The sequence below is a fragment of the Boleophthalmus pectinirostris genome, unplaced genomic scaffold, assembly GCF_026225935.1.
Source record: "Boleophthalmus pectinirostris isolate CB_2022bp ecotype Guang Dong unplaced genomic scaffold, ASM2622593v1 HiC_scaffold_8, whole genome shotgun sequence".
Classification (NCBI taxonomy): domain Eukaryota; kingdom Metazoa; phylum Chordata; class Actinopteri; order Gobiiformes; family Gobiidae; genus Boleophthalmus; species Boleophthalmus pectinirostris.
The window spans coordinates 29884699-29898057 of NW_026571515.1; the positions used below are offsets into that span (position 1 = coordinate 29884699).

Consider the following 13359-nt stretch of genomic DNA (forward strand, 5'->3'; position numbering starts at 1 on the left):
CTCAGAGAGGGGAGTAATCACATCGGTGTCAGATCGATACACAGTGGAAGTGACACCCGTCCGGAGCTGGCAGGAAAAGACAGACCGGGAGACACAGGGACGCGATTGAAAGGGAAGTGGAGCTTATTGCCAAAGTGTAAATTTGCATTAAGTGTCAACAGTGGATCAGAAACACCTCCGCTGATCCCTATGGTCAGTGAAGAGTCTCTGGACAGTATTAAATGACAGGTTGGCAGTTTGATCCCACTATTACAGAGCGACCTGGCTTTTTATAGCTCAGTGTTACATACCTTTCCAGTAGCCTATTGAGTTTCCAAAAAACATGGAAAATATATACACATGGTAAAATGTATGTTGACGTTTAAAATTTTATGAAATGACTTGATACGTCACCCACAAAAGTGTTGAAATATTATAACCATGTTTAAAAGAATGAAAGTGGGTTTGATTTTACTTTTAATCAACTCTTTTCACAGCATTTTGAGTTTATGTTATGAACAGTATACCAGATATTACAATTTTACATTTTCAGCATTACAATAAATTGCCTACCACTATCACAGCACACCTACTCAGAGTATTGCGTTTATAGGCAGTTTAGAAATACTGTTACAATTTGAGTGAGGTAAAAATATGACTATCTATATGCATTGTCCGAATCTGAAAAAAAATATATATACATGTAAAAAAATGCTAGAAATCCCAATCCTACAGGTATGTACTCTTGATGTTGGCCACTATTCCTGTCAGTTAGCACCAGTCACATTGAAGAACTCTTTTACTCACTCAAACACTTTTTACCTTAAATGGCCCATACTGAACTATTTGTAACTATGTATAATGTTGTTTTCTCATCAAAAATATGGAGTTGTGTTTTGTTTCACTCACACATGTTTAACACACAGACACTGCTCATTTAGGCTTAGCTCTTCTCTGTCATGTGGTAGCACAGGAAGTTCTCCATTTTGGTTTTAAACTCCATTTACCATCACTACAATCATTTGGATAATTTCAGCTATGGATTTGACCATTTCTGCTGAACTAAAGGCAGACATTTTGCAGGCAATGTTTAATTATTGTTTTAAAATATTAGTAGAAAGAATAAATTCTCTCTGAGGCAAGAGTGAAAGGAATCTGCAAAGGCCTACAATGTTTGCCACAAATTCTGCAATATGATGACTAGGTTTATTATTAGAACAGGGAATAGGTAATTATGAATATTGTGTAATCCTTATTTCCTCTGTCATAAATTTCACGGTCCAGTTCGTCTTAAAGCCAGAGCAGACTGTCTGGGTGTGTTTAATAAGCATTGAATCAGATAAGCCTGTAAATGATGCTGCAGCAGTAATGCTAAACTTTCAGTCCTAAAATGTCCCAGTATGAGTAAATGGCTCTTACTGTCACAAAAACATACACTAAAAGTGACATTCAGCAAATCTGTGATGCAACTCTACATTCTGTCACAGAAAAGTAAACTGAAAAGTACCTTTTGCTACAGTTAAATAAAGTTAAGTGTTAAATAAACAATGACAGTTGATGAGCTGAGCTTTCAGTGTAAATCTTGGCCCTCGATTGAATTTGTAGTCGACCATTTACTGGTTAATCAATGATGTAGTAGTTTGTTAGTGGTTCATTAGTCTGATGAAGAAAATCAATCTTTATCACAAGAACATAAAACTGCTGCGGTTAAAAATGACTAAAACGTTGTTTCAGGTTGTTTGATTTTTTTAATTTTTTGTTTCTGCTGCTTGTGAAGACTGACATTGGCGAGAGGAGGATGGAAATGTTATTTTTAGTCTTTAGGTGGTTGTGACCCTCACCATCTACTTGAATCCTGGATCTGAGTGAGCTGTCCAAAGTAGATTTTGTTATCTGATTCATCATCAGCCATCTTCAACCAAAATCTATCTCTGTCTTTTGTTAGACTGCAGTTCTTTCTGAATTGCTTAAATTCAGTTGGGCAAATGGAAGGAACAATTGCCTCCAATGGTGTCGTGTTAGATGTTGGAGTTACTGGAGGACACTTTGAACTCTTAGACTGAGGTTTATCTAAATTTGTTAACTTCCTCCTTTGAGGTTTGGAGGTGTCCACAGACACCAAACAGACATAAAATATTTCTCAAACATGTGTGAATGAAACAAAACACAAGTCTAGATATGTTTTTTCATGTGGTAACAGCATTCTAAAATGGTGCAATGAGACAAGAGTCATTTTTGCATAATATAGGACCTTTAGGTGCAAAGTTGACATGTGGAATTTGGTGTGTGTTTAATATAATAATGGTGTTCAGGTTCACCTCATGTATAAAGTCCCCAATGTCTCCCGGGTGTGGCACCACTGGTCTGATGGGGAACTGGGACTCTGGGATGATGGGACGCTCGTCCACCCTGCGGACACCAGGGGGCTTACTGATGATGTGCTCCAGAGAGTCAGGCTGCTGCAGCTGGCTCAGATCGTAGTCCTGCAGGCCACAGACACACATGAATGAATGAATGGTAGTCACAGGTCACGCTGCGTATGGAGGTTTTGTCCTACCTGGTCTTCCTCTCCTCCGCCCTCTTCATCGTATTTGAGGATGTTGTCCCTCACGTCGTCCTCTGGGTCGATCAGCAGCTGCTTGGTTTGTCTCTCCTTTTCTCTGCGCTTGATCCAGACCACGAATAACAGAACCATACCTGGAAAAATATATACTTTAAGTTAGACAGGTGATTGTATGTTGAAGAAAGTATGGGTATTTGTTGTTTTGTATTATTCACTTGCACATCAAGCATGTGTTTCTTATGTGATATCAGTGTAACCAGGAAAAAAGAATGAAAATGGCAAGACAAATGAATAATGCCGTTTTTATTAGTTAAAGGTGCACTATGTAACTTTTCTGATGCAGGGTCCCCCACCATTTCATCTCCAAGCAGCTGCCAGACCAAGTTACAGTTACATCTGTGGAGATGCAAGTAAAGATGCTTTTTCAGGTAATTTTGAGCAATAAAATGCCTTTAATTGAATAAAAATACACATTTAATTCCATAGTGAGCAACATTCAAGGCAAAGTGATGACATTTCCACTGAGACAAACTGGTGACATAAATGTTACACAGTACACCAATGTCAGTGTGGTTGATGTTTCTCTGTCTGATCATTTCTGTGTCTTCTTTGACCTGTCTGTTATTCCCAAACCACCGGCTGCCTGGTCCTACAGTTGTATGAAGGAGACATAAATGATAACACAGATGCACTGTTCATGGAAATTATACACTTTGAAATTGCCTCATGTTCTAATGTTGATGATGTGTTGAACTCTGTGACTTTGAGTGTTTTGAATGTTCTGGATGCCATTGTCCTGATGAAGGTTAAAATGGTTAAAGATAGGCAAAAAGCTCCGTGGAGGAATGATGACTCGGTCAGGGCACAGAAAAGGAAGTGCTGAAGGGCTGAGCAGAAATGGCGCAAGTCAAACCTCCAGGTTCATTATGAGATTTACAGAGAAAAGATGCATATATTGTTCAGGTGTTGATGGATTAAATTCAGAAAACTGAGAGATGATTGGATATGAGATTGAGGGAGTAAGTTGAAATTGGTTGAGTGACGTAAGGCAGATTAGATATGAGTATGTAAGAGCAACATGTCTTTATTTTGAAATTAAATTTCACCTTCATAAAAATGAAGTTCATCTGATCCATCTTCACAACATTGACTTCGTACAGCCAATAAAAATGTGCAATCCTGATCTATATCTAAACTGCACTAACAACGCCCACAAACTTTTTTTCATTACTTGATGCTAACTTTTTACAGGGATCGATTTTTTTTTTCACAAATTTATTGGCAAAACCTAGGTAAGTTTGTCCATATTTAACTGAATATACGAGTGGTGCTATCCACAGTAACAAAGTCAGCAGTGAGCAGTATGAATTATTGGCAGCACAATCTGTATTTACCCTGAGAGGAAAAGCAAAGCAAAACCCAAGATGTCCAGAGAAGCCATGGAGGAGCAGCAGCCAAAGACATCATCTATAATACAAACTGTTGTACGTGCTTCGGTATTATCACTCCCGGATCAATCTTTAATACAGAGAGCACTGTGGAATCGACTGGATGTCTGTTGTTGTATTAAAAGTCATTGTAAATAAGTTCAAAAAAAGAAGGCAAAAAACAAAACAAAACATTGAGTGACTTTGACGTCTTGAACAGAGTCAAAAGCTAAAATTTACCAAACAATATTAAATGTTTTGTATAATTTAAACAAACGCTGCACAAAAACATAGTAATGTAATGTATTTTAGAATTGAATAGTATTCCTTAGTTAAAACTATACTTCAGGAATTCAGAGTTAAAATTTTGAAGATTTATTTCATTTGTTTTTGATTAGACAAAATAAATTATAAATATAATAAGTAAGATGAACTAAATCACCATTAAAACTGTTATCACTGCTCAGCCTTAATACCAGACAAAAATGTGTTTAAACTGAAAATTTTATTGTTTCTGTTTTAATTTTATAGGTAAGTAGTTGAATGAATTAGAAAATAATAAATGATTATACATTTTCATCGCACTATAATAAAATGGTCTTAATTTGTTCTCATAGTATGGGTGATAAAAGACAAACCAAACACACATTTAGACAGATATTTAGTATAGAAGTTGAGGTATACTGACTGAGTAATATGATGATGCAGATGAGAATAGATATGATGGCTCCAGTGCCCAGGCCTGCAGCAGCCACAGCGCCCAGAGTGGTGCAGTCTCCGTGCTCGTCACAGGGACACACTTTGACCTTTATGATGGAGCGGTTGGACAGAGGAGGGTTCCCTGAGTCGGATACGATTATAGGAACCTCATAGACCCCGGGCTCCAGATAGATCTGGTACCGCAGGCCCAGACGTGCATAGTCACCTGTGGAGGAGAAAGACAAATGAACAGGTTTTGCAAGTCAATACAAATACTGAATAATGAATACATTGGAATAAACATTTGTACACGTACTTGTTGAAAGCGTCTGTACAAAATTGACTCTCGTGAGCTCTAATTCATGTTAAAATAATCTTACCTCATCAAATCATACTTGGAATTGTGTTTTGTTTCATTCACACATGTTTAGGTAATCCGTTTTATTATAATAATAATTACCACATGACATTACAATGTGTAATAGAGTGTTTTCAGTTTGAGAGAAGCCTAAATATGCAGGGTTTGTGTGTTAAACATGTGTGAAAGAAACAAAACAGAACTCCAGATAATGTAATGTAGAGTAATATAGGCTTTATATAAAAAACTGAATACACTAATCAGTAGCGTGAAAAAACAGTAACAACATGGTAATTTTAATAATGATAAAACCATCTTTATGTTAACAACTTTCCTGAAACTGCTGCAACGTATGTAATCTATGATCATTTAAAACTCTCTTAAAGAAAGTCTAAAGATATTGCAAATCTATTCAGCTCATATAATGTAAATGCTTTAATTACAAGATGATTGACGACTATACAGTTCAGCTGCTGTCAGAAACCAATTTAAAGTGTGGGAGGAAGTATGGCAGCTGGAACTGACTTGATCCTAATGTTCTCTATAGTGAAAAGGTGTCACTAACCTTCATATTTAATGCACACAAACAGCATAAATCACTTGAAATCATGTGCAAATGCCTTTGAAATACTAAATCCCATTCACACATGCAGCGTGATCCAGGAATTTATGTAACAAATTGCCAGAAGAGGGCCATGAGTGAACAAAACCAGAACTGATTTTCCTGTATTTTGTATGTGTAATTTCCAGAGTAAATTGCATTTCATTGTCACTCATTTTAAATGACGCAGTAGTGCTTTGCTATGTGAGAGAACACAGAGTCAAATACCAGGTTAATGCTGCGTTCCAGTTGTCCTCGAAGGTTGGAACTCAGATCTCAGAATGATGAAATCTCAGAGTTCAACATCGGAAAAAACAGTGGGCCTCATTCATGAATCTTTTCTTTTAAAAAAAACCTTCCTCTTTTAGAAGATGCTGAGAGAACTCTACCCCAGATTCACAAAGCGTTCTTAAACTCCCAAATGTCTTCTTAAGTGATAGTTGCACCTAATTCACTAACATCCAGATACGAACACCACAGCACGCATTTACATTTCATTTACATAAAAATCAATGTGTATTTAGTATTAAATGCCCTCTAAACTTCCAAATATGGGTTTGACATTATAGTGAAAGTGCGAGGAAGAGAGTGAGCGAGGAAGTCAAGTGTAGTGTACAGTCTACAGACTATGGCTGTTTTACAGCTTCAGCGGCAAATTTCAAATGTTCAAACACGCATAAACACACTCACTGATGGAATATTTAAGTCATAAACTTATTGAAATAAGCGTGCGCTTTCGTCGAGTGTCGGGGTGTTCGTAGCTGGATGTTGGTGAACGCTTTGAGAATCTGGGGCAGTGTTCTCTCAGCATCTTCTTAAAGAGGAAGTTACGAACATTTTTTTAAGAAAACATTCATGGATGAGGCCCATTGTTATTACATTAACAATTAATAAAGTAATATTATGCTTTTGTTGACATAAGCTCCGTGTACATGTTAGCAACATTAGCAGCGCATTTATAAGTGCAGGTGCTCAACCGCAGTGCAGGAGCAGGTTCAGAGTAACAAGTGAACAGGAGGGAGCAACTAAAGAGAAAATAACACAAGTATGATCAATATTTTAACTGTTGGATATAAAAACTTATCCAAACACAGGAGGATGCCATGTTGAATTTGGCTCTAAAATGTTATCCAAGTTTCCAAGAAGAAATTCCAAGATCGCTGTACGTTAGTCGCCATGCTCAAGTCAAAACTCTGAAAATCCTACCTTTGAGGATGACTGAAACACACCATTATTGTGAAAAGAGTAGACCAGGAAATGTTCTAGCACTGGTGTATGTGTCAATAGAAGTTATTACCAAACGTGATGGCATTTTTTACCTGGCATTTTTCTGGGAACTATATGTAAATGGGATTTTCTATGTAATACAATTTTCTGAATCGTTTTTTTTTTTTTTTTTTTTTTACCACTGATTCTGGTGATAGTCCAGTTCCGTCGGATGCTGGAGGGGAAACTGGGCAGCTCGAACACGAAGGGTCCGGCGTTGGGGTCCGTGTCGGCGTCTGCGGCCGTGATGTTCACCCCGTGGACACTCCGGCTGGTCCGCTCACATAACTGAGACTCCTTTGGGATGAGCACAGGGCGGTTGTCATTTATGTCGATCAGGTTAATCTGCAGAGTGCCTGTACCACTGGCTGGAGGGGAACCTGGAGAGAAGAGACAAAAAACCAGTACAAAATAGGGTCATGTCAAGAGTATCGAAAATCAGATACTCATTTGAATAAGTATCAATACTAAAAACACAACAACAGGACAGAAATAAACCTTTCGTGAATAACTTAAGAATGATCTTGGGCTATGACTACTAGTAGACCACATATACCTGAACAACTGAGGGATTACACTGATATAAGACCACATGGTAATATAGAAGAAAGCACTACTAGCCTTTTTATAGTTGAAAATGACATTCTCTTCTCTAAAAGAAGAGTGTTTTTATTATCACCATCTTATCGGAACAGATATTGAGTACCATGTGCATTCCTTAGTATCGAAGTAGGGTTTGAAATTTTAGTATCATGCACACTAGTACTAAACTATAACTTTTAGTCTTTTCAAACATTGTATTTTATCAACAACAACTTGATAAAAGAAACATGTTCACAGACATGTTCAAAACTGCACAGCTGATACATAGTGGTATTTCACTGGAGCAAATAGTCAATTTTCATTTTAGGGTTTTTGTTTTTAAAAAAAGCTTTTTGTTCGAAGCCTATCTATGGCCTGGAGTCATATTTTTTGTGTGTGTAATCACAGTGTAATCACAAGTAAATACAGAGCTGTGGACCGAGATAGAGGGTAGGAGAAAACAGAAATAATCTGAGCACTCACGCTAATGCATCACAATGTAGGACTACTTAAAAATGCTTGCTAATCAAGTTCAAGCAAGCTAATGATTAGGCAAAGTAAAGGTTCATAAGCTCATAAAAGTGATGATTTTATACAATATGTCCCCTTAAAAAATGGGTCACTGGAGAAAATGATCTTCCCCTGTAGTTTTAGTGATTTGCATACTGCACAGATTGCTTCACCTCATGCAACCTTGAGATCAGCTTTTTTGTGTTTAGAATGAGACTGACAGCAGTGTAAAATTTATGAAAAAGACAAAAGAAGAAGAAGGGCATTTTATATTTAATGGACTAAATAAGCATTCATTGGCAATGTATTCGCAAAGATCACTACACTAATGAAGAATTATAAACCATATTATTACCATATTGTGCTCATATGCAATTGGACTCGAAAGCATTACTTTACTGCCAGTCACTGTGACAACATATGTACTCTTAAAGTGAAAATGTAGTGATTCAGAAGCCAGAAACTCTTTAAACTCAAACTGTTATCTTTGTTGAAATCCTCAAAAGATTTGACTCTGAGAGGAAACCCAACTGAGTTTGAATGGTGGGCTGAGTGCATGGCCTGCAGGATGTTGTTTTCTAGTTTATTTTAGTTGGTAGTTGTAACATAACAAGACCACTGACAGATTAACTCTTTATTCAAAACATCTCCAAAACTGCACCTCTTGTTGTGAGCCTGTGGCAGTTAGAATCAAACTATGTTCACCAAGAAAGAAACAGTGACGAGTGAATGCAGTCTCAGACAACCAGCCAATAAGAAGCCGGCATTGCACAAAACCAGACTATGTAACTTTTCTGGTACAGTCTTTCCTATCTACTTGTCCCCATAGAAAAATGTTACTGCTTTGCCTAGAATGTTCTACAGTAAGGAAATAACTCTATATTTCTCCTATAACCAAATTACATTTAAGCAATAAAAGTCCATTAGTCCAGTAAAACTCCAGTAAAAATCCACAGGGTTCAGAATGGTGGAAAGTCCTGAAAAAGTCACCTATAAGGAAGCTGAAATAGATTCAATGAATGTCACTCTGGAAAATTCCAGGCAATAACAATAACATTCCCATGGAGAAAAGCAGGCGTGTTTTATCCAACAACAAAGTTACGCAATGTACTTTATAATAAGAATTATACATGAAATAATAGGACTTAGATTGCAAGAAAGAAGCTGAAGGCTGTTTCACAAAAGGCTGATAACAAAGAGAAACTTAAGTGAGATGGTGAATGAGAGAAAAGTAGTAGAGACAGCCGTGTTTATTCAGTCATGCTCTGTGGAGGAACTGGAGGAGTCTGAGCCCTGACAGAAACACATCTGACAGTGTGTGCATCCCTCGCTCCTTTTTCACCCTCCCCACCAAATCAAAACGCATCAGGCTCCATACAAACACGCACAAACACACACACAACTCATACAATCACCTGGAGAGGGCTCATTGGTGCAATAATAATGACTGTAACACAATCAAACAAGTCCTTGTCATTGTGAATGCGCACAATAACACTAGAGGTATCTTTACTCGTGTGCATAAAGCCCTGGCTGCATGCGATATTAGGCGTGCAGTATTTTTGAAAGGTCGAGAGCACTTTCTCAATAGAGTTTGCTGAAAAACTAGCAGTGTGTTTGTATGCTGATGTTGACATGCTGCTCCCCGCTACAGAGTCTCAAGGACCTTTGGATAATTATTCACATAACCTGAGGTAAGGTTTCATTCAGAGCTGCCATTACTGCTATAGCATTCAAATGCACTTTATATGTACTCTGCACAAGTCAGGGCTGTATGGATAAGTTTTAAGTGCAAAGTTAGATAAGTACATTTGTTGCCTCTGCTCTTTCTGGTGATAGAATTGATCTGTTTCGTAGCGTTCACACAATAGTCAATAGTCTAAGCAAGGCAGGTAGACTGGAACTCTATTTACTTCATTTTATTCATATATTTCAGCTTGCTGTATATTGGCAAAATGTTGAGTTTTTTTAATAATTAATGCCTATAGCAACAGCCCCAACCCAGTGGCTCTTTTTAGGTTAAATATTATTTATTGCTTGATTCATTTCAGTCTTCTTAAGGTTGGTATGCGGCTGAAAGTAGCTACCATTCTGCATATGTGTTATACAGATACTGTTGTTGTTGTGTCCTTGGGCATGCCACCTTTTCTTCTGCATATGAAAGGGTGGAAGTTTTATGCTATGAAGTAATTTGAGTGCCCGGCAGAGGTAGAAAAGTGCTGTATAAATATGACCATTAAATATATTTATCCAATATTACACCATGTCTCTATTGAAGGGCGTAGAGAAAGTAACTGAAAGAGAGTCTGACATGCATTCACCTAATTCACTGTCAGTAATCTATCCATACAAATCACACTTCTTTTGATGGTAGAAAGCAGAACTATAAACATATGCACTATATAACTGTTTCACAGTATGGCATTACACTTTTCTACCCATGCAGATAAGAAGTTAACACCACAAGGCCAAGTTACAGTGTATTTCTGTGCAATTAAAACACAGGTAATAAAATAAATACTATATGTTTAATTCCAAACAAAGCTATAACATTTCCATAGAGACAAGCTTTTAAAATGTTACCTGCCAACTTCACTCACAAAGTTAGGTTGCACTGGATCTAACACAAGACCTCCTTATTGGAAAACAGGATTACAACCATCTCAATACTTAAATGTCCTTTGTGAATTGCAATAGCTATTTTAGATGCTAGTGTTTATGCCTTTCAAGCTCCAGTGCACTAAGTGTTGGCAAATAGTTTAAGACGAGAGAGAATGTATTATGCTAGTCCCCCGAGCAGTGGTGGAAAAAGTACTCAATGTTGTTACTTACATAAAAGATACTGGAACAAAAAAATACTCAAGTAAATGTAAAAGTATGACATGAAAAAATCTACTTAAAGTGCCAATTTAAAAATGTACTTAAAAAGTGAAAGTTATTTTGCGTAGATTTTGAGGTCTAATAAAACTTCAACTATAGTGACTTTGATACAGATTTTTACAGATTTTTTCTGTTGTTATTTGTATATTTTTTCTCAAACTATGAACATGTAATAATAATAAAACAACTTTAGTCTAGTTAAAAAATTGTAGTGGAGTAGAAAGTACAGATAGTTGCTCTCAAATTTACTGAAAGTAAAAAAGTTAATAAATTAAACGATACCTAGAATTTATACTGCAGTACACTACTTTTACTTTGTTATGCTCCAGCACTGATGCTGAGCTGGACCTTAGCTGCTATCCCTGCTGCTTTCCTTTCAGTATAATATCGGCACAGATAGACAAACGTGCACTAGTCCATCTGTATTGACACTTTAAACAATCGGATAGCCAGACCGCACTGCTGGTCAATGAACATTTGTGAGTGAAAATGCATGTGAGTGGAGTTTGAATGAGATGAGCCATGGGCAGACTGGAGCTTAGAGCTGTTATCGAGTGGGTGTCAGTGGGTGAAGACCCTTAGCCGCGTCCAATTACCAGTCATTTCCGTGTCACGCCCCACTGGCCCAGCCATCGGAGAGGAGCACGTACCCCAGGGCCAGCCCGAGCTCCGATAAGGCCCGCGTCATTTACAAAGATTTATGCAAAGCTGACAGATCTGCCAATTAAACCCTGCAACGGAGCAAGACACTATCGCCACAATAAGAGAGAGACAGACACAGAGAGAGACAGAGACAGAGAGAAAGAGACTGAGGGGTCAAACTTCTGATTTCATCCAGATTTCTGTTTTGGTTTTGGAATAAAGTTTACAAATTATGATTATTTGAGATTTTATTTTTGTATTTATTTCTTTTTACTTTGAGGTGTAACTGTACAGTAGCTAGAAGTAGTAGTTGGTGCAGATACAGCAGGTCAAAGTAGCTCCTGTAAATTTTTTGAAAACCTCTACCTTTTTTATTTAAATTAAGTTATGCTTATTTGTACTTTAAGATTTTATTTTTCTTTACTTTATCCATCCAATTAAACACATGCAGAGGATGCCACAATGGAGGAAAAGTGAAACAGCAAAGAAGGAAATTCAAGGGTGTGGTTCCGTCAGTCCTGATGGGGGAATGTAAGGCCACTGGGAAATAAGATGGACGAACTGTGTGTTTGTTCGGACCCAGAGGGAGTACGCTGTCAGCAGTATCATGTGCTTCATGGAGACCTGGCTTCATACAAACTTCCACCATACCACATTGCATCCATACCAGGCTTTAAGACAATAGATACAACTGTATAAAAAGACTGGTGTCTGCCTTTTAGCAAGAGAATTTTCAATATTTGTAATTGTTACAAACTGGCTCAGGGTTCGAACAAGGGAGAGTCCACACATGTTTAAAAAGAGTAGAAAAAAAAATATAGATATTTATTTTAAAACAAGTTGCTAATGAAGTTGTGGCCACATGGTGGAGAGGAGAGAAGAGAGTGTGCAGTCTCCAGCAGCCAGCTTTTAAGGGTGATGGGCCACACTCAGGTGCAGCTCGCTGGTTGGCCCTCCCACTTTGGAATCTGGAAGGGTGGAGGGAGAGAGCCAGCTACAACACAAACCTGTACCCACAAAATACAGACCCAAGCTGGGGTCGTAACAGTAATATTTTTAAACCAACATAATAACATGACATGCATTTGTCTACTACAAGTAAAACGAGTGCACCAAGAGCTATGCGTATGAAAATGTATGTATATATAGTATATAGAAGTTATAGTACAGTATATAGAATTTGTGTTTTAAAATTAGTCTCACAACAATGATTAATACATGTATTCAGCAACTACACAAAAATAATTTACTCTAAGGCCTAAGTGACAGTTGTAGACTTTGCTTCAGCTATCCATTCACCAAATACAACATAATTCTTTAATACGGTGTCCTATAAATACTACAATTATCCAGAAATTATACTTTTTTATTAAAACAAAAATAATTTAATTAGTCATGATATGAAATAGCATAAGCAATAGCTGTCAGCGTGTTGCCATGGTAGCAACATCGCATTTGAGACAAGGTTTTCAGTTCCACAGATACTTCATTTCTCCTTTTGCGAGCGTACCATAAGTACATATCAGGAAGCACTCCCAAATATTTTGTACTTTCAACCAAATACTCAGCTACCATACTTTCGAGAGTCAATACAACTGGTAAGTGCATGTTTTTTCATCCTGTCATGATAAAATTTCCCTCAAATCCCTCTAGGTTGGTTAGTAATTTCTTGTTCAAATTTGTCACTTTTCAGTGTTAGTGTTCATATGATTTCCACTCCGTATCTAAATATATCGCTAGCAAAATAATTTCTGATAATGGTTACCATAGTTACATTTCTTGGCATCACAGAAAGGATGCTTCTTCAGTTAATCTTTTATGTCCATTCCATACAAACATGGAGTCACACGCC

The 13359-nt window shown here is 37.4% G+C and overlaps 1 protein-coding gene across 1 annotated transcript in view; it reads right to left on the reverse strand.

Moving 5' to 3' along the window:
• The window catches only part of LOC110164462 (cadherin-4-like), a 394436-nt gene that overhangs the window by 2042 nt on the left and 379035 nt on the right, over positions 1 to 13359 (reverse strand). Inside the window, exons 13-16 of the mRNA XM_055166406.1 lie at positions 7034 to 7273; positions 4658 to 4894; positions 2537 to 2676; positions 2298 to 2462 (exon numbers count right to left, since the gene is read on the reverse strand). Coding sequence (XP_055022381.1) covers positions 2298 to 2462; positions 2537 to 2676; positions 4658 to 4894; positions 7034 to 7273 — 782 coding nt within the window. The remainder of the gene's footprint in view (positions 1 to 2297; positions 2463 to 2536; positions 2677 to 4657; positions 4895 to 7033; positions 7274 to 13359) is intronic.